The sequence below is a fragment of the Puntigrus tetrazona genome, chromosome 6 (assembly GCF_018831695.1).
Source record: "Puntigrus tetrazona isolate hp1 chromosome 6, ASM1883169v1, whole genome shotgun sequence".
NCBI classification, from domain to species: Eukaryota; Metazoa; Chordata; class Actinopteri; order Cypriniformes; family Cyprinidae; genus Puntigrus; species Puntigrus tetrazona.
In genome coordinates this window covers 23,096,376-23,122,228 of record NC_056704.1, presented here as the reverse complement: position 1 = coordinate 23,122,228, position 25,853 = coordinate 23,096,376, and the positions used below count along the sequence as shown (strand labels likewise).

At 36.7% G+C, this 25,853-nt stretch overlaps 1 protein-coding gene across 3 annotated transcripts; it reads left to right on the top strand.

The window, feature by feature from the left end:
• The first annotated feature begins 1,359 nt into the window (after nucleotides 1–1,359).
• igfn1.1 (immunoglobulin like and fibronectin type III domain containing 1, tandem duplicate 1) lies at nucleotides 1,360–25,753 on the top strand. Of its 3 annotated transcripts, XM_043241025.1 has the most exons (27): nucleotides 1,360–1,515; nucleotides 6,490–6,577; nucleotides 8,389–8,418; nucleotides 9,225–9,344; nucleotides 10,036–10,175; nucleotides 10,538–10,637; nucleotides 10,749–10,790; nucleotides 10,894–10,939; nucleotides 11,138–11,318; nucleotides 11,433–11,546; nucleotides 12,290–12,458; nucleotides 12,973–13,245; nucleotides 13,768–14,652; nucleotides 15,388–15,507; nucleotides 16,631–16,972; nucleotides 18,996–19,120; nucleotides 19,209–19,353; nucleotides 19,472–19,765; nucleotides 19,875–20,171; nucleotides 20,260–20,439; nucleotides 20,521–20,649; nucleotides 20,906–21,214; nucleotides 21,317–21,402; nucleotides 21,729–21,921; nucleotides 22,628–22,924; nucleotides 23,924–24,250; nucleotides 25,200–25,753. In XM_043241025.1, the coding sequence occupies exons 2-27, from the start codon at nucleotides 6,529–6,531 to the stop codon at nucleotides 25,202–25,204; spliced, it is 4,998 nt and encodes a 1,665-aa protein (XP_043096960.1). In that variant the 5' UTR covers nucleotides 1,360–1,515; nucleotides 6,490–6,528; the 3' UTR covers nucleotides 25,205–25,753. The 3 variants fall into 3 exon arrangements, with proteins under 3 accessions (XP_043096960.1, XP_043096961.1, XP_043096962.1); XM_043241026.1 differs by lacking the exon at nucleotides 8,389–8,418; XM_043241027.1 differs by lacking the exons at nucleotides 15,388–15,507; nucleotides 16,631–16,972 and having other exon boundaries at nucleotides 1,361–1,515.
• Nucleotides 25,754–25,853: the final 100 nt, after the last annotated feature.

Genomic DNA, 25,853 nt, shown 5'->3' with positions numbered 1-25,853 from the left:
AAGCACAGAATGTTGAGGAGATTGCAATGAAACACGAGTATCAGCAAACTTACACGGATACGCTAATGCACACTACACTTTTTACATCTAAAATTTGGTCATAAACACATGCTGATAATTATGGAGGGGATTATGTTTATGTTCCAACACAAATGCCTATTTTATCTGACTGAAGTGAGAGTGTTGCTTTCCTAACACCTAAATGCAATCTTTGCTGTACTCCATGATTGTAATCTGAATGATAAACGCATAAACATAATTGCCCAGGGGATTGTTTACTGAATGAACTTAATTATGTAAAATAATAATGTCATGTATTTTATGATTGGATATTTTCTCAAGGCTTTTTCATAATGTTATGTCAAAGGGATACATAGTGGCCAAAATTAAAAAACACATTGAAAATCTGTGATATTTTGTCCATTTAAAAAAAAAAAAAAAAAAAAGATAAATAAATAATATTTTTTATAGGTACATAAGTTCTATATTCAATGTAAAAATTATTGAAAAAAATTATAGTTATAAATTCTACAATAAGAACCTTAATATAATTAAGTTCCTATACTGGAAAAAAATCTTGGAATATCTGTAATACATAGACATTTTACATCTGATGGTATTTTGTTTACAGTTTTTGCTATCAGTTATTACATTTTTACATTTGTACTACTATTCTGGTAAATATTCTGAAAACTACAGCTGCTGTTTTTTCTTCTGTAGAAATTATTTTTTATTTTTATTTATAGTGCTATTAATACATTAAAAACACTGAAAAAGGCACATTTTCAGCAACAGCAAATGTCTTCACTTTCTTTGAATGGGTTTTACTGCTTGATTTACTGCAAGATCACTGATGATCTTAGAAAACAGACAGTAGAAATATGACTTTGCAAAATGTTATGTAAAATCTGTGATTGATCTGACAAAGCGCCTAGTGGATCAGCGGTGCTTGTAATGGCAAATTCCTGTCAGAACACTCTGGCTTTTTTATTTTAGGTCCCATGTTCTCTGTGCAGCTAAAGGTACATAAAACCCTTCATTTATCAGTGACATAAAATCAAGTGATATGATATCTTAAATTGTTTTGTTTTAAGGGAATTAAAGAACAGAAACATCAAAAGATAGAAAGCAGCTTTGTTGCTTTTGCAATTTCAAAAATGATTTAGTTTGATTGCGGCAAAGAAAGCTAATTCATCGATTCATTCTATGACTGTCGATGCAAAGTGTAACTGAACATCTGAGGAAATGATTTTCATCAAAGTTAGGAAAATTTCATGTCATTTGATAATAATGAGGTGTCAACAGGAAGGAGGTGTTCCCATAGTCCCTCCCTTCAAACAGGAAAACTTTTTTGGCGGAAGCCAAGGTTGAGTACATGAGAACAGTGCACACACACATACACACGCAGCTCAAAGGATTTATTACCTTGGACAACTTGGAGGCAGCACTCAAATATCAGAAGAGGCCAGAGCACTTTGAAAGAAGCGAGAGCGGGGCACAGAGAACTGTATACAGGTAGGGATTTTTTGTTATCGTCCTATCAGAACTATCCGAAAGACAAAGAAAACGAAAACAATAAGAGCTTCATATCTTTGTATTGCACAAAATTTCTCTCATCACTCCATGTACCTTGAACAGAGGCTTGTACGTTTTCTGCGGAACACAAACTAAGTGACAAGTTTCACACTCTGTTGGGTGCTGTGAACTATGCCTGTACTTTGACTTAATATAGCGTCTGTGGAGTTTTTACAATCCAGTGCTGACAACCTCACACCATTTTGAGTTCTGAAACCAGACACTGCTTTATAGTTTTAATCCCTGTTCATGAATTTACCTTATAATGTCATTATCTGATCATTATTAGTCTTAACATTGATGTTTTAAAAGCGATTTCGTACAGCTGGTTTGGTGGCCGCACATCAAAACCATTTGAGTCAGTCTTCCCGATTTGGGTGTCAGGGTCTGGAATCTGTGAGAGCTGCTAGTCAGGTGGCATGAAGTCAAATCAGAACAGTTGCAGGGATGTTCTAACTATAGATATGGGTATCACATCAAATGAAGCTAATGTACGTGATACTTTTTGAGTGTGACAGATTGTGTCATGAAACACATCGGTTCTTCCTTAAAATAATAAATGATGTGGACTTTTTATTTTAAACAAGAACAAGTCATGCAAAAGTATATTATAATCAAATATGGGGGGGTGCAGATGCATGCAAATAATGGTGTCCAGGTTGTAGAAATATAGTTATTTATTATATTATATTATACACACAGTTTTTAAGCATTGGAAACCTACATTTAAGTACTCTTTGTGATGATATGAAGCTGTGTATGGAAAAAACAACAGGCCCTTATGGAACAATTAAATCTTAATGCATATGGGAGTTGCTTTAAAATATTCAGTGCGACTATAAAGTGAATGCACGATAACTCCTCGTGTTGGCATATGCCTTGATGCTTTACAATGTGGTGAAGTGTTAAAATGTATTTAAAGGTTTAAAGCTGTTCTTGAAATATAGAAAAAGAAAATTACCAACAGATTGTCTCAGCAATTATTATTCATCAGTACAGCTTGTCACTAACAGTGGCCTTGTGTTAATTTATTTTTAAGTGTCTTATAGGAGGCACAGATTTTTACCCTGCACACTGAGAGGGTTAAGAGACGCGTGGGGATATTTGAGATCCTTGGAGAGTCTATCCACTAGAGCCATTTTAACTGGGCAGGGCTGACAGGATAGAGCAAGAGATTTTATCGCCAATCAGAGAAATAGGAGGGCGATAGACTGAGCAAAATTGGCTTTGCCTATTGCTGAGGGTGATTTTGCTCACTTAAACACCCTGTGGAATCACATCTTCCGTACTCTAAATAAAGTACTGACAAGCAGGCTGATTTATAACACAGTCATTTCCTCACCTAAAACGTGTTGCTTCAATCCAAATCCTAAGGGGCTCATTGCTAGCCTTACCTAAGAGGAAATGTGGACTTAATGCTTGCATCGATATTGCATTGAGTGTGTGCTTGGCTAGTGAGAAACTTAGTTATGCACCAAATGTAATTAGGCGATTACTAAAACAATCACGGCTATGGAAATGAGACTTATTTTTATTAAAGGAATTTATCTTAAAGTATGTTGGTTAAACCCTCTAGAATGAGTCAATTTAGAATTTTAGATATTTCAGACTATTTCATATTGAAAACGCCCTTTGGTGTAGCCGAAGGTAGAACTTACCCATTGAGTTCACATAAATGTCGCCTAATGCATTCTATGCTAATGATATGTATGCTATTACTCCCTAAGCTTCGCTTTTTGTGAACTTTGCCAGTTTTGAGAAATGTAAATAACTAGCGCCAACCAAGGCTGCGCTAAGCTGGCATGATAGCCTATCATTTGACAAATGACTGTGTCCTACTAAACATGTCAGGAGGGCAATTCTGAAAAAGGGAAAAAAGGTTAGCGGTATAGTTTAAAACTTGAGCATGTCATTAGACTTGCTTTTCATATAGTCGTGTGAAGTGGTAGTTTACTCATGCACTGTTATTACTGCTATACAGCCCGGCCTGCCTCTGGCATGTAATTATGTTATGAAGCATGGCTCTGGTTTCTCAGCACGATGAAAATGTCTCCTTTTATGCAGCATTTCTTCTGATCTGAGATACAGGTGGAAAACCCTTGAAGCTAAGCTAACACGGGACAATTTTGCACAATAAACCACTAATTTGTTAAGTAAGGTTGGAATACCTACTTTTAAGCATAGAATACCCAAGATGGCAGTGAGATGGAGAGCTTTCTCGTCCCCATATAAGCATGTGATTGCGCTGAGTGGTGTGAAGCTCAGGTTGCGTGTAAACTGAAGACCTTCAGCTTGGCAAGCTTCAGTCTTGGGATATTTTGCTCACGAGGGTTAGATGGCTCGTTTTCCAAAATGAACAGAAGCCAAAACCTGCTCAGGACATGCTACAAACTGGCACGGGTGTCCATATATTTTGTCTTTCTGAATACTTTGTGCTGTAATCAGAGAATGTGTAATAACATTTCTCAAACAGTTTCATTTAGCAGCCAGATTGTAAAATGGACAAGTGGTGACCCAGTGCAGTACTGAGATGTCTATCAAACAAAACAAAAGGAAACTGACCATTTTATTTTGTAAATGCCTCTTGAATTTTGATGGTTTCATGCTCTCAACACTAAACAAATTGTGGTTGGCACGAACCATGTTTACTCTTGCTTGAAGTGGTCTGTATTTAATCTAGTCTTAGTCCATTTTGTTCTACCTTGCATCATACTGTTCATGATTTTTGAGGATGATGTGATGTGTAAGGTCACAAAATGAAGTTTTGGCATTCTCCTAATTTGGCTGCTTCTACCAGATAACGTCACAGATAAATTTGTGCTACAGTAAAGCACAGCTGTTGGACAACATATGGGAAGTATATTAAAAACTGATATGGTTATCTATTTTGCAATCACGCAGGATCATAAAGGCTAGTTACTTAGTTTATTATTTACATTTAGCTTTTAATTTTTCCCCCGCAGTCCGCAACCCTTTTAGATTCAGAACAGACCTGAAAACTAATTTGAGTTACGATCAACAGTTGAGACAACTGTAGCTATCACAATTTTGGCAAAATGTTCAATTTATAATATTAATATGCGATTGTTCACTGTTCATTGTTAAGATCTTTTAGGAATCTTAAACTAATGCTGATTTATGCTACTTGTAATGGTAAAAATGCATTAGCATATTTATGAACATTTAATAAATGCTGTTCATTTTTAATTTATGGTGCTTAATTCATTACCTAACGTAAATGCATTCAACTTATTCACGTGTTTAAGTGTCCCAGGACTTCATTATATAGTACATGCATTTACTTGTTTAATCTAAAGTTTGATATTATTAGCAAATTTTTTATTATTATCCGAAGCAGTAATATAACTGCTATAGTGTTATTCTCTATGATGCAACCAATTGAAATAATAACTGTCAGGTTTTACGCCAACTGAAATGGCAAGCTAAACCATGCATAATGATGAGTGCAATGAATCACATGCATGTTGAAGGATGACACTCAAATGTCAGATTTCAGAAGCTTGTGATCCACAAAACGTCTGCATTTATATCTCATTATGCTCTATGCAGTGTCTCTAAGAGGCCAATCAGCATGCTATTGTGTATGGAATATGGCACTCGGTCAGATGACTGATGTAGCATAGAATGCAATTTCATAGTTATTTATTGAAAAAGATAGCCACTGTATAAAACAACCTGCTTCGCACAGGATCTGAGATGAGATTGAGACTACCATTATAAGGAGTCAACAGCAAAAAGGGGGACAAGAGTCATCGAGGGCCCTAGACTACTAGATCATTCCAAATAAACAAGCTCTGTGCAAAACCTAGTCAACTTGACAGCTTTTTCTCTCGTTTGGCCAAAATGATTGCACTTATGCTTAAATAAGAACAGAATCCTGCAAACCCATTTCAGACACAAAATATATAATAAAAAGGTAATTGCAACTTTTTTTATTGTCTCACGATTCAGAATTTGTGGTTTGAATTTTTTTTATGCTTGTTTGACTGCCACAATATGGTTTTCACTATATGCTCCAGATTGTATTGAAATCAATTGGAGAGCATGCCAATCCAGATACTTATGAGGTTTCATTTTAGCTAGGACGCTGCCTTGGGGTAGTTCACACATCTTCTTGTTTTCAAAAAGAGCTAGCTAACTTGTCACTGTCTTAAAAAGCAGTGCACATGAATCAAAGACATCTGTCTACCGTTTGTTTACACAGAAAAACATTTAAAACAGCACAAACGGAAGCATACATTCCATGTGACAGTCCTGTAGCAGACAACGCACTAGGTTTTGGAGCAAAGCTAAAAATCTCAAACATATGCTCACCAAAATATTTTCAGCTCTCCTCCTCAAAGGCAATATGTCTCCCTGCAGGAGACAGTTAAATCCAAACATGTCAAAATCCCATATTAGTGCTACGCTAGTGCTAGTACACTAGTGTGGATGCACTGACTGGATCTGAACCATATATGTGAGTGGATTTGAAAAGATGAATGACTAGAGCCGTGGAGGTTTTGCTGACTAGGCCCAAAGCCTCTCTAATGGAACATAATGCACTGCACTGTCACACTGCATCACATCCCAACAGATGGGATAACCGTCGCCCTACTTTGCTCCATCTCTGTGCCTATTTCACCTGGATTGCTCTTTTCCCTAAACTATTTAAACCTAATAGGTTATTTAAATGTGCAAATGCTCAGTTTTACCTATTTTGAGGCGTCTGCTTAATGAGGATAAGTGTTGCAGAAGCACATGGGACGAATATCGTTGACAGATTGAATCATAAAATTAGCTTTCGTACATCTTCTAATTGCATCTTGTACCATGCAAACATTTTTAATCTGTCCAAATGTTTAATAAGATTGAAATTGAATTGACCTTTCATATTGCTTTTCTCACACCCAGAGAAGCTTCTGAATTCTTGAGCCATTGGACTGCATCAAGATGATGAAAAAAGCCAAGGTTTTAGATCCAACTGCTGCCGGGCAAGGCGGTAAGAACAATATAATTGTTCTCTCTCCCATATGGCAGGCTGACACCGGCACCGAACCAGATCCAACTGCTGTATTACTGAATTACTAAAACAACAATCCAGCCATGCTCTCCACGAAGACCAGCTAAAGAAACACGTGGTTGGATAAAACATCCTTTTTTGTTTTGCAATTCGTTCTTTCTCTTTCTTAATGGTCACTATTCCCAGAAGACGCCATTTAGTTAATCAGTTTTCTTTGTATTCATAATGATGAGTATAGCAATGGAATTTGACACACTTGATAGGACATGGGTCTCATTTAGAAATGTTCTTCCACAGCTGCGTTAAAATGCAATGCTGGATTTCGCAGATAAAATCTAATGACCTCCTCTCCATGGTAAAGTGAATAACATATCTGTCCTTGAGGGCTTAGAAGAACGAGATAAAAGCAAGTGTTGAGTCTAACCTAGCCACACACATTTATTTAAACACATGAATGATCAAACAGCTGGTTAAAGTTGTAGGTTGTGGGTTTGGAAACTGGCCACTGTGCACAAGATGCAAATGAAGCGGAGGCTGTGAATGTGGCTTATGCAATCAGAGCCTTCATCAGTGCCTAGTGCGCCCTTCATGTGGAAGCTCACTAAACAGCCCCGTGAGCATTTGCTGTCATTCAGCGAGGGTTTCTTTGAATCGTGTAACCATGGATGCGAGGGACAACCATCAACCAACCAGAATGTGAAGTGCCTGTGATGTGAAGGACAGTAAATAGAGGCAGAAAAGAGCAGCGGGAAAGCTGAACCAAGCTGGAATCGAACCTGTATGCACGACACCTCTTCGCATTTCACGATTAAACCTTTTTATGAAGAATCCACCCTCTTAACATATTTTTATTTGTTCATTTCCATTTTTTATTTATTTCTCACATGCTTTATTTATTTCATTTGCTTTGAGGAGGGGATTTATTTTAACTTATTTGCTTATTTAATTATATTTTTCTTATTCTTTTTATTTTCATTATAAGCCCCTCCTTTTTTTACAATCATGAGTGATAATATGTGTCCCCAATGAAAACATTTCTGCCCCTTTTGGCCTGTTTCACACTGCAAAACTATATTAACTTAAGATGAAAAAAAGAGTTCAGAATGTACAAAACATTCTGTGTAGCAACCAGACGAATGCTGCAGTATGTTTAGTAGTTTCCCTGAGGCGATTTTCACCGCATCTGCTTTTGTATAAAGCACTAGCTACGGTGTGACACGAGACGTGACAGCAAGCAGATATCTATAAGGTACGATTTAATAGGCATTTAATAGCGCCATGCGTATATCACCATGTTCCGTCAGGTTTAGTATGCTAACAAGCTCACTTAGGCAATTTACATTAGCTACCTCAAAAATCGCAAATATAGCAGCCTATATTTTCAGCACGCGTATCCTATAACTGAAATATGCGTTGTGCAGAATCTCACAGCTCCGCTAGGCAGCAGTGTGAGAATAATCACCTGATAATGTATGCTGCTGTGTGAAACAGGTCTCACACTTTTATTTCCTGCCCAGTTTGTCTGCTTTCTCTCTAGTCTTGTCTATTGTAATCTCACGTTCAACCACTTAGTGGTTTGAATAATTATGTTTTAGCCTATTGGTTTAACCTCCCCGTCTTTTCCCCTGTCTTGTGTTTTTTGTTGTATTCGTGAGTATTCGTTTAAATGTATTCGTCCAAACCTGAAAAAGGAAAAAAAAATGCCAGGATTCACAATTTTGTGTTCTCCTTCTTTGTTTCCCCTTCCTTCGTTGCTGTTGAACTGTATTGTTGTGTCTATACTGTACTAGGACTGGAAATCCTACCTCTCAAGAGACAAGGTAAGGTAATATAATGACAGCAACCTGAACATCTGCATGTGTGTCATGATAACCAGTATATGTTTGTATCATATCACATCATAACATATCATGTGTATTAAATGATACATCATAACATGAAGTAAGCCATATGAATTCACAGCAGTGAGCTATTTATAAAATAAATGTTCAGTTTGCTGTCATTTTAAGACAATGAAAAGTCTTGAGCAATATAATAATAAATTATAATGTAATGTAATACAATATATCTGTATAGATTAGTGGTTTAACCAGAGGTATTAATTACAATTAATTATATTTACTGACCAAAACAAAATGTTTCTCATTTTTTGTGTGTCATGTTTCATATTTTTGCTGTTTCTTTATCTCCATTTTTTTTCCCCTCACAATTGATATACTGTTTATTTTGCTGTATGTGTCTAAGAAGTGTGACAAAATGACTTAAGACAACAAAAAGTGTTTTCAGTAATAATGGTGTAAATTTGACAATACATAAAGTGACATTCAAAAATAAACTAGACTCAGTTAAATACTCTATTTATATATTTAGGAATGTCTTTCAATCAGCAAAACATTAATCTGCATATTTAAAGTAAATCAGTAAGAAAATGATCATAGGTGCAAATATCATTGTATGTCTTAGATCCCGACTTAAAAATAAATTTTGTACAGACTGTAAAATGTTTTTCAGTACATACACAGACTATCGTGCGGATGATTATTCAGCATATGTTACGTCACCGTGCACCTGCTGTGCTGTTTTCCCTGATGCTCTGACATTGTACCCTGAATGTGGATTCTCTCAGGCATCAAACGGAGATCTAAGGTTCCCGGTGTTATGATTACACAGTACATTGAGGAACTTCCTGAGGGGATGACAACTCCAGACTTCACACGTAAACCCATCGCCTTAACCATTCAAGAAGGTAAGCACATTAAAAGAGAAGAATCTACAAAAGTGAAAGCAAATATGATTAGAGGCGACAGTTGAGAGCTAAATGATCCTGAATTTGAAATTAACAAGCTAGGAGCACGTACAGAGGATTACCACACAGATTTAGTGCCCTAAATGTCTAAGCTGTGCAGCTACACCGACTTAACTTAGGCAGTAGATGAGTGATTTATCAAGTTCGCTGCTCGTCCTCCAGCTTTAACATGTGACCACGGCTATATATGCACCAAGTGAAAGAAATCAAATAGCATATATCCCATTTCACACTAGTTTAAAATGCACAGAGCAAGAGCATGTAAGCTTTCAATGTATGCCTTCATTTATGTTTTTGATGACATGTAACCGTTGAAGCTATGGGTTTTGTCGAATAAATGGATACAATTTAATTAAACAAAACTAATTTAAGCATATACCATAAAACATTTTTCAAAATGGAGATACGTAAATTCAGTTAAGTGTGTAGTGTATGTGCGCGGTACACATACACACTGGTAAATGTTCATAGAATTGAAAACTGTTTACTGATGACTGTTAAAATTTGCAATTAACACCTCGAAAGTCATGGCACACTAAATAAGAAGAGTATTTCAAGGCACAAGAATGATTTTTTTTAAAGATCTATTTAATAAAAAAGTCTTTTAACAACTTGAATTTTCATAACGCAGGAAAACTAGCCGTTTTTAAAGCCAAAGTGACTGGAAACCCAGTACCCACTGTAACATGGGGTAGAGCAAAAGGAGAAATGAAAGATCCCCAAAAGTTTCAGAACAAATATGACCCCACAACTAATGAACACACTTTGGAGGTAAGCACAGGCTTTTAGTGTCACTTTAAATCCTCTACTTAACCATTTAAGGTGAAGTGTGTAATGGTTTCGTTTTAAAATACCTTCTCATGGCGAAGCTTAACGTAAAGAGACTGTAAGTAGGATGATTCCCACAGAAAGTGTAAACTCTGTTGCCTTGTGCCATCAAAGCATTTCTTGCTTCGGTTGTTTGAGCGGCCCAACACGGCATCATTCTCACAACCAGCACAATTCTGGGGCAGGCCTGTTCTCTTTAGCAGCTCAGACGTTAAACACTTCACCTTTAAATGTTCATTTCATCTTTTCAATCAATTATTGCCCACGATTCATCAACACAAGCTATCTTTCTTTTCCTTTCACAGATACCTAAAATCACCATTGATGAAGCGGACACTTACAAATGCTATGCCTTAAACGAGTATGGAAAAGCTGTTTGCACTGTTGTCCTAAATGTAATTGAAGGTAGGGAGCACACTTCTTAAAAGCCCTACTTGTTTGTTACTTTCATTACCAAGTGTCCACAAAATAGAACTTGTGCTAGAAAAACAATTTTTCTTTTTTTTTTCTTTTCAGTTGGATTTAAAAAGGACAGAGAATTGCAAAAGGCTGAAACAGGTAAGGTACTTTTGGTAGCTGATTTTCTTAGCATGACAGTTAAAATATTTAATGGGACACTTGAATATGGCACACACAAGCATTCACTTTCTGCATTTTGAAGCTCCAACAGGTGACCCAACAGATTTAAGAAAGATGCTCAGGAGAGGGTGAGACATTTGTTTCCATTACATTACACATTAATGCCATGCCATCAGCAGTGCAGTTTCACTTTAGGCTCTTTTTATATGTCTGATTCTTGCCATAGTTAATTAGCCCATCTCATATTAAAAAATCAGTCACGTTAACCCAGTTAAGTGGTAGCATTTGGCCTGAAGTTCATATTTGTCATTACAATCTTCTTAAAGTGCTGGCAAAAAAGAGGACAAAAAGGAAGGTGACATTGACGACTCTGTATGGGAATTGCTGCTGAGTGCTGACAAGAAAGACTATGAGCGTATTTGCATTGAGTATGGCATCACTAATTTCCGTGGCATGCTGAAGAAACTGGTCGAGATGAAGAGGGAAAGAGAAGAGGAGCAGGCAAAGGTAAAAAGCTGCCAAAATGACAGAAGGTTTTTCAAGAACAGTTTTCGCATTTTCATAACAGGGTGCATAAATCTGAGGACCAATTGTTATGTTCTGTTTGTTTCACTGATTTAGTTCATCCAGCATATCAGCAGCCTCAAGCCCATTGAGGTGAAATCTGAGGATGCTGCAGCCTTTGAACTGGAAATGGAGCTCAAAGACCCCAGCAGCCGTATTTTTCTGTATAAGGTGAGAGCTGTGAATCAAAGGATGTAAAATACCAGTGAAAAAATCTGACTGGTACAGTAGATCAATCCTAGTTGCAAATAATCAATGCCTCTCATTGAACGCTCAACGTTTGTGATAATCAACAGACAGCCACTTGCTAAAGCACCAGATATTTAAGAGCACTTTAACAGTAAAATCATGGCGGACATAACCGCGCTCTACTTAGCTCTTCACACCTAAGTCCTGTAGGTGGCGTACTACCATTAGACTGAATTCAGTAGACTAGATATGTGTTTCATTAAACACATAAACCTTTCTGGATTACAATCTGGCATCACAGCAATGCATAGAATTATTCTAGCTGCTGTGAGAAAAGGCTATAAACGATCTGCCACCTGCAGTATTTCCCACCAAAACAATCTACCCGTACCACTCAAATTAGCAAACACATTATTATAAGTTAACCGTTGTGAATCAGGCTACAGTAAGGCGATAGTTCATTTTAATAAAAAAAAGTTACAGACTGCAGCTTTAACATGCATTTGTGTGTGGCTATAAAAGTACGATTGTGATTTTATTGCTACTGTATTTGACTCTGACTTTGCATATTTTGCAAATGAAAAACCTGTTTAGGCTACACGAAAGATGCTGCACTTGTATCTACTCAGCCAGCATGACAAGCAATCAGTCACAATGATGGTTTTTGTCAAATTTTTCTATAAGTGTCATGAGCAGTCATCAGTTATTCTTTCCCTTTTGTTCAGGATGGCGTCATGATTCCATACAGCAAAGACGCTGAAAGCGAATTGAAGCATTGTCTGAAACAAGTTGGCAAGAAGTTCGTCTTTACTGTTTCAAGTCTCAATCCAGAAGATGCTGGAATCTATCAAGTGGATGTTGAGGGTGTCAATATCTTTTCAACAGATTTCAAGAGTACGTTTTTTTTTTTTACAGAACATTTGTCTATTTGTCAGTTAACCTCTTGCTGAAAAGACCAGCATGAATTCCCCTGCCTGTCTATGCCGCCTTGGTGTTTCTCTGGCTGGTTAACCAACATAAAAACACGTCTGCACTGGATGTGAGCTATGCGCCGTTATGCCTCAAAAATAAATTGATCCCATTATAATCAATAAAGCTGTCTACACTGGAAGCATCTATTTGGTTGCACACTGGACGGTTGCATAAAAGTCAGAATGTCATGTTTCTGGTCTACTGATATAAATTGTCTTTTGCTAAATATGTATATACAGTTGTGGCAACACTAGCATTTTAATAGTACTGTATTTATATGCAAAGTCAGTTTTTAACTAATGTAGTTCTATTGAAAATCAAGCAAGTCGTGCTGTTTATGCTAGTTAAGAAGCTTTGCTGGTCTTTTCAGCAGTGCTTTTTCAGAATGCATAATCCCATGGATTGACTAAGGTGTGTTTATCCATATTTAACACAGTTCCCCCTGTGGACTTTGCCCTGAAGATTAAGGAGGTGACGGCCGAAGAGAGAGAGGATGCCATGTTTGAGTGTGTTTTAAGTCAGCCTGTTAGTAGGATTACCTGGACCCTAAAAAATACACCTCTCTCTAACAACGAAAAATATGAGATTACTTGTTCTGAAGATAAACTGGTCCACCGTCTGAGAATTATTGATTGTATGCCTTTGGATGCTGGAATCTATGCTGCTATAGCTGGCATTAAGTCTAGCAGTGCTTGGCTGATTGTGGAAGGTAAGTACAACTTTTTTTTATTCTATAAATGAATAAAAAAATGTGACCAAATTAAATGCATCATGCTGATTAACTGTGTAGCACATACTGTATACAATACCTAAATAGATCATTTTTTTCTCCTGAACACAAAAGAAGATACTTTGCAGAATGTTAAATAATTAAACCATTTCTGGAGCCCACTGACCTTATTTTATGTTTTCTTTTTTACTAAATTAATTAATTACTAAATTAAGATGCTACGTAAATGAATTTATAAATAATTTAATTTCATGATACAATAATTATGTACAAATAATTATGATTTGTTGTTTAGTATTCAATTAATAAAAAATTATAGCATGTCAACATTTTGTCCATAAATAAAGATGTAATATTTATTATAGCTTTAAAGTCAGTATACTGTTCTTTCTAAAATTACTTTTTTATTATAAATAATTGTACTACATCCTGTAATTTTACTTAAATCAATAATAATTTCAGTGAGCACTGAATTGGTTTGTAATATTTTTTCCAAACTAGCTGACAAAGATCCTGCAACAAAGGGAAAGAAGAAAGCCCGTAAAACCACTATGGCAGGTGGTGGTGGGGAAGAGTTGCTAAAGATTGCTGCTGAGCAAGCAGAGCGGAACAAGAAGGAGATAGCCGAAGCTTTGGAGGCTGCTAAGAAACTCCAGGCTGAAAGAGAGGCAGTGGAAGCTGAAGCTAAAGCCAGAGCTGCAGCTGAAGCTGAAGCGGCAAAGGCGGCAGCAAAAGCAGCAGCAGCTGCCGCAGCCACAGCTGCTGCTAAAGCTGCACAGGACGCACTGGCCGCAGCTAAAGCCAAAGGTAAAACTGAGGCTGAAGCTAAAGCCGAAGCAGAAGCGGCAGCGCGGGCTGCAGCAGCTAAATCCAAAGCCAGTGCTGAGGAGGAGGCCAGGAAGCAGGCTGAACTCAAGGCCTTAAGTGAAGGTCTGAGTGCTGAGCAAGCTGCTGCGGCAGGGGCTGCGGCTGTTGCTGCGATGAATGCACAGGCAGCTGCTGCGGCAGCAAGTCTTGGGAAGGCTGGAGCTGCAGGTGGGGTTGGAGGTGATGCTGCAGCAGCGTTAGGAGCAGTATGGGCTACAGGAGCTACAGGGACTGGAGAAGCAGGTGGAGCTGGTGGAGCCGGTGGAGCTGAAGGAGCCGGTGGAGCTGGAGGAGCCGGTGCAGCTGGAGGAGCTGATGGAGCTGGTGGAGCTGCAGGAGCTGGTGCAGCAGGAGGAGCTGATGGAGCTGGGGGTGGAGGAGCTGATGGAGCTGGAGGAGCCGGTGCTGCTGGTGGGGCCGGAGGAGCTGATGGTTCTGGAGGAAGCGGTGGTGAGGGAGGAGAGGGGGGAGACAAAAAGCGTCAAAGAGCAGGACCTCTTGTACCAGAGACTGTCATAGGTAAGAAATTATACAAGGAGACATTAAATATATCTTATACATTATATAGATTCATTCTTGCTTTTAATTATCATATTAAAAATATTTACTGTAATATTTCAGCAGTAACTCATTCTTACAGAAAATACAGTCTTGAAAAGCAGTGTCTACACACACGGTATTGTACATAAAAAGAATTGAATCAAAAACCGTTTTGTTACAAAATATTAAAATGTAAAAACTTTTAGACACTTCAGCAGCCATTACTCTGGTTAAATGATCTTTAAAAAAACAGTACGCTGATAATTATAACAATAATAATAATTAAACAGAAACATTTCTTATGATTATCAGTGTTAAAAATGTTTTGCTGTTCATTTTGTGATTCATTTATTCCAGAACAGCATTTAGTTGAAGGCGTTTTAAAAAAAAAACAAAAAAAAAAAACGATGTAAACTTTTTTTACTGTCGCTTTTGATCAGTATAATGTATCCTTGCTGAATTATTCATTTCTTTTGGTGTAGTGTGTATACAGTATATGTATGTATTTGCGCACACATACAAACTCCATACTTTTGAAATATCAACATTCAACAGGTTTTGCTGATGTTACGCTGCACACACATATGCCATCATCACAACACACCTACATCCTAGAGATGTTTACGGTAGCTCAACTGGGACACACACAACAAAAACAAAGCATTGCGCATCCTATCATCATTAATTCACAGTTTACATCAAAAATCATGATAGGAAACTCAAACACACCCAGCAGAGTTCCAGATGTGAGCATGGAGCATTGTAAGCAGGAAGGGGAAGCTGAGGGCCGTAATCGTGTAAGACAAGGCCCACTGATACCAGACACAGTGACTGGTAAGAGTGTGGGATGAATACACTAAATCCGGCTATTCTGTATTAAAATCATGTGTGGTGATTACACAAACTAAATAGTTTACTAAACTAATAATTGTTAACATCAACAGTAACACAAATAGCGTTTACTTCAATGATTGATAAAATATTAACCGAATACATGGATCATGAGAAAGATATTTCATGTTACATTAACAACCTATTTAATATTTTTTAAATAAAAACTGTTTTTTTAAGCATGAACATTAATTTTCAGTGATTAAGAGTGATTGATATATATTTAAATAATACTTTTAACATGAGGGGTGCAGAAGTTTTTAAGAAATATATTACTGCAACTAGTGTAATTTCCAATAATAAGAGGTCATCACACTGACAAATAATTATAATTATTATATAATAATAATAATATAATGATTATAATTAATCTTTTTTTTATTTTCTCTATCACTGAATGTTTCATATAATCCATAACATTTTTCAGATAAGTATGCTCCTTTGTCTGTCTTATTAGCTTGTTTGTGTCATTTATTTTTGTTGCTTACGGAGATGTTTGTGTTGTTGGTTTGTCAGTGTTTTTCAGTGTAACGTTTCAAAAATGATTGTTTAGTTTCCATGTTTGCAGCTCTATGTTTGGTAGCCCCTCCCACTGTGAAAATCTCATTGGCTATATAATTAATATCTGCATAGCTGTACAATTAAACATCATGATCTGACTGGTTGTGCAGCATTCAGCAATATATCAGTTAACCATTAATCATACTATGGCATACATTTATAATATATATAGCCTTAACAATTTATGTGTAATAGGAAGAAAAACAAAAATCCTTAAAAGTCATTATCGCTAAGCTTTGCGAAGCAGGATTTTTTGACCAATGACATTTTATTGTGGGTAGAATTGACCAACATGTCACAAAAGGAAAACTGCACTTTAGAGGCTAGCCCTCGAAAAATGTTCATTGTTTGCATTTTTGTCATGGTTTTTGTCATAGTTCTCTTAAATGTTCTTGTTTGTTCTAAGTGTTTTTCTTTTAATTCTAAATGTTCTTTCCAAACTCTTTATCGTATTAACGCCAATCTTCAAACTGCTTCACCGACTGAATGAACGGCATGAATGAAGGTGGAGGTAAACCATCAGATAAAGAAAAACCAGCAGGGTCTGGCAAACCATCAGGTTCCGGTAACCCATCAGGTTCCGGTAACCAGTCAGGTTCAGGAAACCCGTCAGGTTCTGACAACCCTTCAGGTTCTTCCGGGAACCTGTCTGGGTCTGGTAGCGCTTCAGGTTCTGGGGACCCACCAGGCCCAGGGAAGCCACCAGGTCCCCAAGGCCCATCAGAGGGCACCACTGAAGCTACAGAGGAAGAAAAAGAAGCTGAAGATGAAAAGGACGAGTCAGCTAAAGCTGGCAAGCGTTCAGGCCGTAAAAAACAAGGCCCACAGGTTCTGGAGGCAGTTGTTGGTAAGAGACGATGCTTCCATGCAAATGTCAAAGTCATTCAGTACTTTTAGGAATTACTGTGCAGTTTCTTGTAAAAGTCTAATTAAGTCACATCATCTGAACCATAAACAAAGTTATCCAAACACTTTCTATTAAGTCACATGACTGTACAGACATTTTTGCACATTGTTAATCAGAAACCTACTTTAACTGGACATTGACACTGGGTGGTTATCAAGCATTTATTCGTTATACCACAGTCTCCCTGAAGGATTTAGTTCTTTTTTTGTTACTTAATTTAGTTTTAATTTAACCATTCTGTACATGTTTTGAATCTTTTTTTCTGCGGGACCAAACTTCTCAAAACATACTTTGGGACTTGCTGGACTTTCATTTAAAGATTATACCCTTGGGTCCCACATCTATAGAACAGGCTTTGTAAGCATATGCATATTCATATCAGCAGTTCTTGGACATAATGTGCTTGTTGAAACTTTGTGAAGGCATATCTGATGAGCATGCATAAAATAAGTGAGGGATATATTGAGCAAGGCAGGATGTAATCAGTAACTTTAATAACCTCTTTAATTATGTTGATTTGAGTAGGCGGGAAAACTTTTGTCGTTGTTGTTCACATGATGCAAGTGGGTGTTGGATAACTTTATTTAGTAAAGGAATAATTTTAAAATTTAGTTTTTAACATATTTATCCCATTCCAATCTTGTATGTTGTGTTTTTTATGGAAGACAATAAGAATAATAATTAAATCATTGTTTTGTTTCGTTATTTTAATTTTATTTAAATTAAATTGTAATTATTTTGAGTATATTTTATATTTTTATGTATTATTTGTCTGTTTGTATAAAGAATCATATGATTTACTTATGGTGTTTTGTCATGGAGGCTCTATGTAAAAATCCTTTATAAATTCAATTTATGTATTACCAACTAACAACAATATACAGGTTTGAAAGAACAACTCTGTGTAAACAATTCCTTTAATTAATTTAAAGAAAGACTCAATATATAATTGGAATGAGGACCAATACTTTGTAGAAAATGGTTTTATTGTACGATTTAATAATAAATGCATTTTTTTTAAATAGTTTCCACCCAGTGTGCCAGCTATTTCTTATGCGCTGTGCGTCTGCTCTTTGTGTAGATCAGTATGCGCTTGCTTTGTCTTCACCAAGCATGCTTGTCTTGCCAAAGGCCAATCACCTCGCTCACTAATCAGAGGAACCAGGACATGATAAGATCTTAATAAATGCAGCCAAATAGGACTTCACAAACTTTAATTACAAGAAGACAAATGAAAGATTTTATATGCCTTAGAAGACCTGAAAATTCCAGCAGAAGTCATTCCAGCAAGATCTTTAATTGGCAAAACACTTGGCGTTGTTTGCAGTGACTCAATCAGCATTTACCTGGAGATTTTAAAGCAAATTTTGATAATACGAAATGGCAAAAAGGGGGTAAAATATTCCTGTTAATCTAATAGAACAACTAGTAAAACAAGTTTTGTAATACAACCAAAACCAGAAGGTTTACCCATTAGTGGTTATGCTAACAAATAATTAAAGTGACAACTAATTCAGAGAATTATCTGAGCTGAAAAATTCAACCAAGAGTGATAATTATGTACTATTAGAACAGAAAGAATGCCTGTACAATGCACTTCAAAATAAGTGAGGTTAAATGTGCAGCGGCTATTCAGAAATGCTTCATAACTGGTCTTTATCAGCATGATGAATTCTAAGAAGATACAGATTCTAAGAAGTCAGCACTGAAGACAATGGCGAGATATCATAAACCATTTTTTTCCATTTTTTTTTTCATTCACATTTCAGTGAAAGGTAATGCATTTTAGCATACGGTACAAAATATGTATGTCCATACTTACTAAGCGTACAATCTCACTGTTGTAGAATTGCTACAATAGGCCTCAGTTAATTTGTGTAGACTACAATTCAAACATCATGCAGCAAAATGATAACCATGCTTGAATTGTTAATGAATAATTTTGTTCACAAATCACTTGCAGATCCTGGTGTTCACTTTTCTGCTGGGCTGGAAGACTGCAAAGCCATTGTTGGAGAGGCAGCTGAACTGGTCTGCAAGCTTAGCAGTGCTGACTGTGATGGTGTCTGGTCCAAAGATGGCGATGAGGTATAATGAAGTCACTTTGTGTATATATATAATTTGATATATGGTATATTTGGTGTATGTGTAAACTATTGCTCAAATTTCTCTGTAGATTACTGCCTCCACTGAGGGTATGACTATCAGTAAAGAGGGAGCGGTTCACAAACTGAAAATTGCTAAAGTAACAGAAGAATTTTCTGGAAAATATCGATTTGAAGCTGATGGGCGTAAAACCGAATGTGTGATTGCTGTTGAAGGTTTGTTTTTTTACTATGTGCTCCTTTGTGCTAATATATAGGCAAATGTTTCCAATTAATGTTTATACTTTTTTATTTATTCTATTGTGTGTGTGTGTGTGTGTGTGTGTGTGATAAGATCCGCCAAGATTCAATGCCAAGGAATTTGAAGAATTTGTAAAACCGATTGTGGTCAAACACAATCATAAAGCCACCTTCAAAATTCCATTTATTGGCCGTGAGCCATTCAAAGTCCAGTGGTACAAAGATGGTGAAGAGCTCACACCAGACACTCACTGCAAGATTGAGATTTCAGAGGCTGAAAGCCGTCTGCTTCTCATCAAATTACAGCGTAAAGACAGCGGGGAAATAAAAATCAAAGTCAAAAATGAATTTGGCACAGCGGAAGCCATTTCTAATCTAGTTGTACTTGGTGAGTACAAAAAGGGAACAAATTAAACAGGTATTTTTAATATGAAAGCTGTACAGTTTGGTAACAAAATTACTCTCCATTTTGCCTGACAACTTTTTACCTTATTTAGATAAACCTACGCCCCCACTTGGACCACTGGAGATCGTTGAAGCATCTGCCAACTGCATTGAGATCAAGTGGAGACCACCAAAAGACAATGGTGGTTGCCCTATTAAACATTACATACTTGAACGTAACCAAATTGGACGCAACACGTGGAAAAAGATAGGCCAGATCCCAGGTGAAGCCCACTACAGAGACACCGACGTTGATCATGGCAGAAGATACTGTTATCGTATCAGAGCCGAGACTGATGAGGGCATCAGTGAACAGATGGAGACTGAGGATGTGCAGGCTGGCACTAAAGGTAAAAGATCTCTCAGAGTACATTTTTGCTAGTCAGTTGCCACCCAGACTAGCCTTAAGATAAACCTCTGAACTGTCTTACTTTACAGCATATCCTGGGCAGCCATCTGCTCCTAAAGTAGCAAGTGCCTTTAAAGACTGCATTAACCTTACATGGACTCCTCCGACCAACACTGGAGGCACCAGTATTTTAGGTTATAACTTAGAGAAACGTAAGAAGGGAAGCAACTTGTGGGGCCTAGTCAATCAACCAGATCAGCCAATCCAAGGTTTGTATTTCACATTTTTTACTCAAGATACTTTAAAATACTGCCTGCTAGTAATGTTTTCCTCTCAATTACCATCTTCAGCAAAGAAATATGCTGTAAAAGATGTTGTTGAAGGAATGGAGTACGAGTTCCGCGTGTCTGCCATCAACATATCTGGAGCTGGTGAACCAAGTAATCCCTCAGAATTTGTGTTTGCGAGAGATCCCAAAAGTAAGTCATTTCTCAGGTTGCTCATTATCTTCAAAAAGAGAAGAGGAATTCAGCATAAGTATTCTCAAGGCTGTAACAGTACATTTTGAAAAATTAGTCGTGGCCTCCCCTCAAAGATATGCAAAAATAGCAGATTTAGGTCAGAATTTTCTGGGCTTCAAAATAACAAGCTAATTTGAACTCCTCTTGCACTTCTCCCTATTTTATCTTTCTTTTTTTCTCATGCAAATGCTTTTTTCTCATTTTTTTCCATCAGAACCCCCTGGTAAGGTCGTTGACTTTAAAGTGACGGACTCCACCTACACTACCTTGTCACTGTCTTGGACTAAACCAAAAGAAGAGCCTGGTGTTCAGGATGAGGCCAAGGGATATTTTGTTGATGTCAGGCCTGCTGAGAACACAGAATGGGATCGATGCAATACAAATGCCATCATCATGACTTCCTACACTGTAAAGGGACTGAAATCAATGGCCATGTATTGGGTTAGAGTGATTGCAGTCAATGAAGGTGGAGAGGGTGAGTCGCAGGAGCTGGACAACTACATCTTGGCTATGCCTCCTCCAGGTGAATCACCTCATCTATGGTCAGAAAGATAACTGCTTCTCATTTTTTTTAAAACTGTACTGGATATCCCACACAATTAACTCTGTGTCTTGTTTTTTTTAGTGAGACCGAGATTTACAGATTCTAAAATCAAGAGCTTCATGGTGGTCAGAGCTGGAAATTCTGCACGATTCAACATCAACTTTGAGGTAATAAGCGACACTAAAGCCATACAGTACCTTTAAAGACCAAACAAGGGGTTTACAACTTTTTATCACATAAAGTTTGTCACTTGTTGGAAGACAATAATTAAATACTGACTGCGGTGCAAAAGGCTGCAATATAACTGCTGTTGTCCAGAATCCAAAAAATGTAGTGAAAACTTGCATTAGGAAATCATTTGGGACTAGCAGAATAGCATACCCCCTAATTAATACTCATGAGCCAGGTTATAACATGCTTACATACACTTTTTAGATCCTTCCTACTCCTCTCATTTAAACTATTTTTTGCATTTGATACCTCTCCTTTACAGGCTTCCCCTTGGCCTGATGTTATCTGGCTTAAAGATGGTATCCCTGTGTCCAAACGTGTCACTATAAGCAATGCTGAGGGAGGCTCTCAGATCCTGATCCCATCTGCAGAACGCTCTGATACAGGAATCTATACCATCATAGTGAAGAACATTGTGGGACAAGAGACCTTCAGTATTGAGATTAGAGTTACAGGTAAACCAGTCTGTGAATCTGTCATCAAAGATACCATCTTAAATGGCATAACCAAAAAAAAAAAAGTGTTAAAATATGTTTTCCTAAATAGAGCCAATCTGTCACTGGTTGAAAAACAGATCACGCCACGCCCTCAACTCACACTATTGGTTAAGCCGTGTTGCTATCTTGGCATAACAAACCAATGCTTTGTTAGTACAGTACTGTACCACAGAGCTTTAGTGCTTGTCATTTTATGAATTTTATTAATGATTTATAGGCTTTTCATATTAGGCTGGGACAGTTAAAGGTATTTTCAAAAAAAATTACACCAACGTACTGTTACGCTATTCAGTAATAATTTAATATTTAAATTAATACTAATGAATGAATTTAATTTATTAATTATTAGATTTACTATTACCAGTTTTCAGTGTAGCATAATCCTTCAGAAATCACTCAAAAATGGCAAAATAGTTGTCCTGCTACTATATTGATTCTTTGATGAATAGAAAAAATAAAAAGCACATTTATTTAAAACACTAATAATCTTCATGGTAACTTTTTTGATGATTAAAAGTATTAGTTTCTTTCAAAAAAGGTTTTTGAATGGTAGTGTAGATTTATAGATAGAAATATTCAACCACGCTTGCTCTGTAAAGGAATGTACGTGTAATAGGCTTGATCTGCCAGTCATGATGAACTACGACTGATTGTTTTGGTGTAGACGAGCCAAAGCCCCCAGGCCCCGCAGAGTTGGATGAGAATGTTCCGGGCACGGTGACAGTTTCCTGGGAACCATCCCCAGACGAGAAACGCGATGATCGCCTGCATTATATGGTGACCAAGAGAGACTCCAGCAAGAGGACCTGGCACACTGTAGCAGACCGTATCTTCAACAACCGTTTCACAGCCTGTAACATCATGCCAGGGAGAGAATACCAGTTCCGTGTGTACTCCAAAAATGACATTGGCTTGTCTGCCCCTTCGGAGTCACCAAAATGGCTTATCACATGCAAGAAAGGTTTGTGATGCATGGGTATGGTCATTTGACTTACTAGCATTATTAATATTCAGTCCTAATGTAAAGCCAGCAGTTATTTTTACTAAAAGTAAATTTGGCGGATGCTAAAAATACTACACTGTATAACAGTAGATGCTGTTTGCGCTAAGTATAAATAGCAATATATAGCATAAGTGCTGTTATTCACAGAAAGTCTAAGTAAAATTCTATTTTTACTCAAAGAAAAAAAATATCTGAGCAGTGATGGGTAAAGTTAGCTATTTAGACTCAATAGTTGTGCACCAACTGGTGAACCAACATCAAATATATATAGCAAAAATATAAACAAAAGTAACAAAAAAGGCCTGAAAAATCTACATAAAATGTATTAATACTACTATGAACTGCAGAGGAAAAACAATGCGCAAAGTCTAAAACACTAGGCCAAATATTACATCACAGTTTAGATATTTAATTTTGTTTTAATTTACTTTAATAATTTATTCATTTAATGTCATTTTTTTTTTACAAAACTTTTAAATTTAACATTAACTAACAATAAAAATAGCTAAAGCATTTCATTTTAACGTTTACTAATATATTAGTTACTTCAAAAATTTTAACTGTTAAACCTAAACTAACATGAAGGAACAGCTGCATTTTATGAAATAACATTAACAATTATTAGTTATTGCAACTTATTCTAATGTCACCATAATATCATAATTTGTCATGACAGATGAATGTATGCCAGAAATACCAAGTTTGATAGAATGTCCTTAGTTTGGGTAGATAAAAAAGCATTTTTTACCCAGACTATACTTCATCATATGTTTAGTTGCATTCTATTATTGAGTTTTGCACTGATTTAGATGATATCTTTTTATGCGTGTTCTGCCACTAGGGGGTGTCTGTTTACTGTAGACACCCTTCCAGCCCATGCACTGCACAGGGCCACACCCACTAACATATCAAGTACACACCCTTAATTAATAGCTTTTTTACTCCTATTTTTTGCAGAAAAATTCACTCTGAACATCCCAGAGTCCAAGACCTGCAACTTGGACAGTGCTCCAAGGTTTATGGTCCCCCTGAAAATCCACACAGCCCCGCAAGGCTACGAGTGCTACATGAGCTGTGCCGTGAGGGGCAACCCCGCACCCCACGTCACCTGGTACCGCAACAACGTCAGCCTCAACACTGACACCAACTACTACATCACTAACACCTGTGGAGTGTGCTCCATGCTCATTCTCAGAGTTGGAGCCAAAGACATGGGAGAGTATAAAGTCATAGCTGAGAGCCAGCTGGGCAGAGCAGAGTGCACCACCAATCTCACAGTGAGAGGTAAGGGTCTACATGAAGAACTCGGCTCGCTGGATGAAATTTGCACCATTAAGCACCTGATGACGGCTGGGTTTCCCAAAGCTCTAAGAACAATTTTAAAAGTTATATTTTATCTCTAGGCAAGGTTCCCAAAAGCATCATCGTCTGCTTAAGTACTATTTAAAACCATATATAAATCCACAGACCTTTTTTAGCATTAAAAACCATATCTTTTGTAAAATCTACCTTATTTTTACTATATTCATGTTTAATTACTTCCAGTGCCTCGACAAAATAACATATTCAGCAGCATTTTCAAACTATTTTCAAGATACTGGCAACCACTGTGACTTGACAGTAATAATTTATGAACTTTTTACGTAATAACAAGCAATCTGTGTGCTGAATTTGGAAACAAGCATTGATCTATCCATGTACGGCGTGATCTTGCATGATCACTGTGGCCACTCAGAAAATTCAGTTTTACAAGGCACCACTAATTATCTATATGCAGTATAATGTTTTTAATTATTTCTTAAGCAATTCTAAGTAGAACTTGGTTAACACCTCTATTTCAGATATTTAGTGTTTATTGTAAATTCAGTCATTTTAGAATATTTCATACCATTTCGTTCCATTTAAATATATTTTAATAGATAACATGAACTAACAATAAAATAATTTCAACATTTATTAAAAAATTATTAAAATTAATAAAAGTTGTATCTTAATATTACTTAATGGACACAAGCTTACTGATATTGTAACAATTGTTCTAGTAATTGTTTATTTATCAACTAGTAATACATCTGAAACAAGATATTCAACTACTGCACCAACTAACCATATGATGTATAAATATATTTATAAGTGTGTCTTCAAAAAATCCTTAGAGTAACTGGTTTCAAACATTTTTAGTCGCCTTAACCTTATTTTATTTAACATATTTCTACATTTCTTTATTTTTCAGAATAAAACCTCGACGTGGAGAGGATGGCCCTTTGTAGAGCTCCAGTATTTTTGCAGAAAGATGGCTCTTGAAAATGCTACACACTGTGTGGTCTTATGAGACAAAATGCATGTGAAAAACTACATATCGTCTTACTGTGTGTAATAGCACAAAAACCTGAAAACATACAGAAAAATATCTGTGTTGTGCCGCTTGGGTGGCTGATGCTTAATACACCAGGCTTACCTAATCCTGTTTGGCAATGATTTTACTTCAGCTTAGTTCAGGTTTGGGGGGTTTTATTGTTCTTGTACGCTATTTAATTTATTAATTTATTTATTCTTGGCTTTTGTGTACGTAGGCTGCTCTTTCACACTTTCACAAATTCAATTACACTACAGTACCGTAAAAAAAAAAAAAAATGTGTAAAGTGCTGATTTCTTGCATTCATTTTTTTCTTTTTGCTTGTCTGGAAATGCTAAAAAGTAAAAGGAGCTTTTGCTTCTTCGGATATGCTTTATCAACAAAAATGGTTTGGTGTAAATAAATAAAATATTCAGGTTCTTTGAACAGTGCACTTGTGTATCGACCGTTATTGTACCTTATCATTACAAATCCATTACTCTTGCGTATGAATTCACAAAGCACAATGATACGATTATTAATCCATGGTCC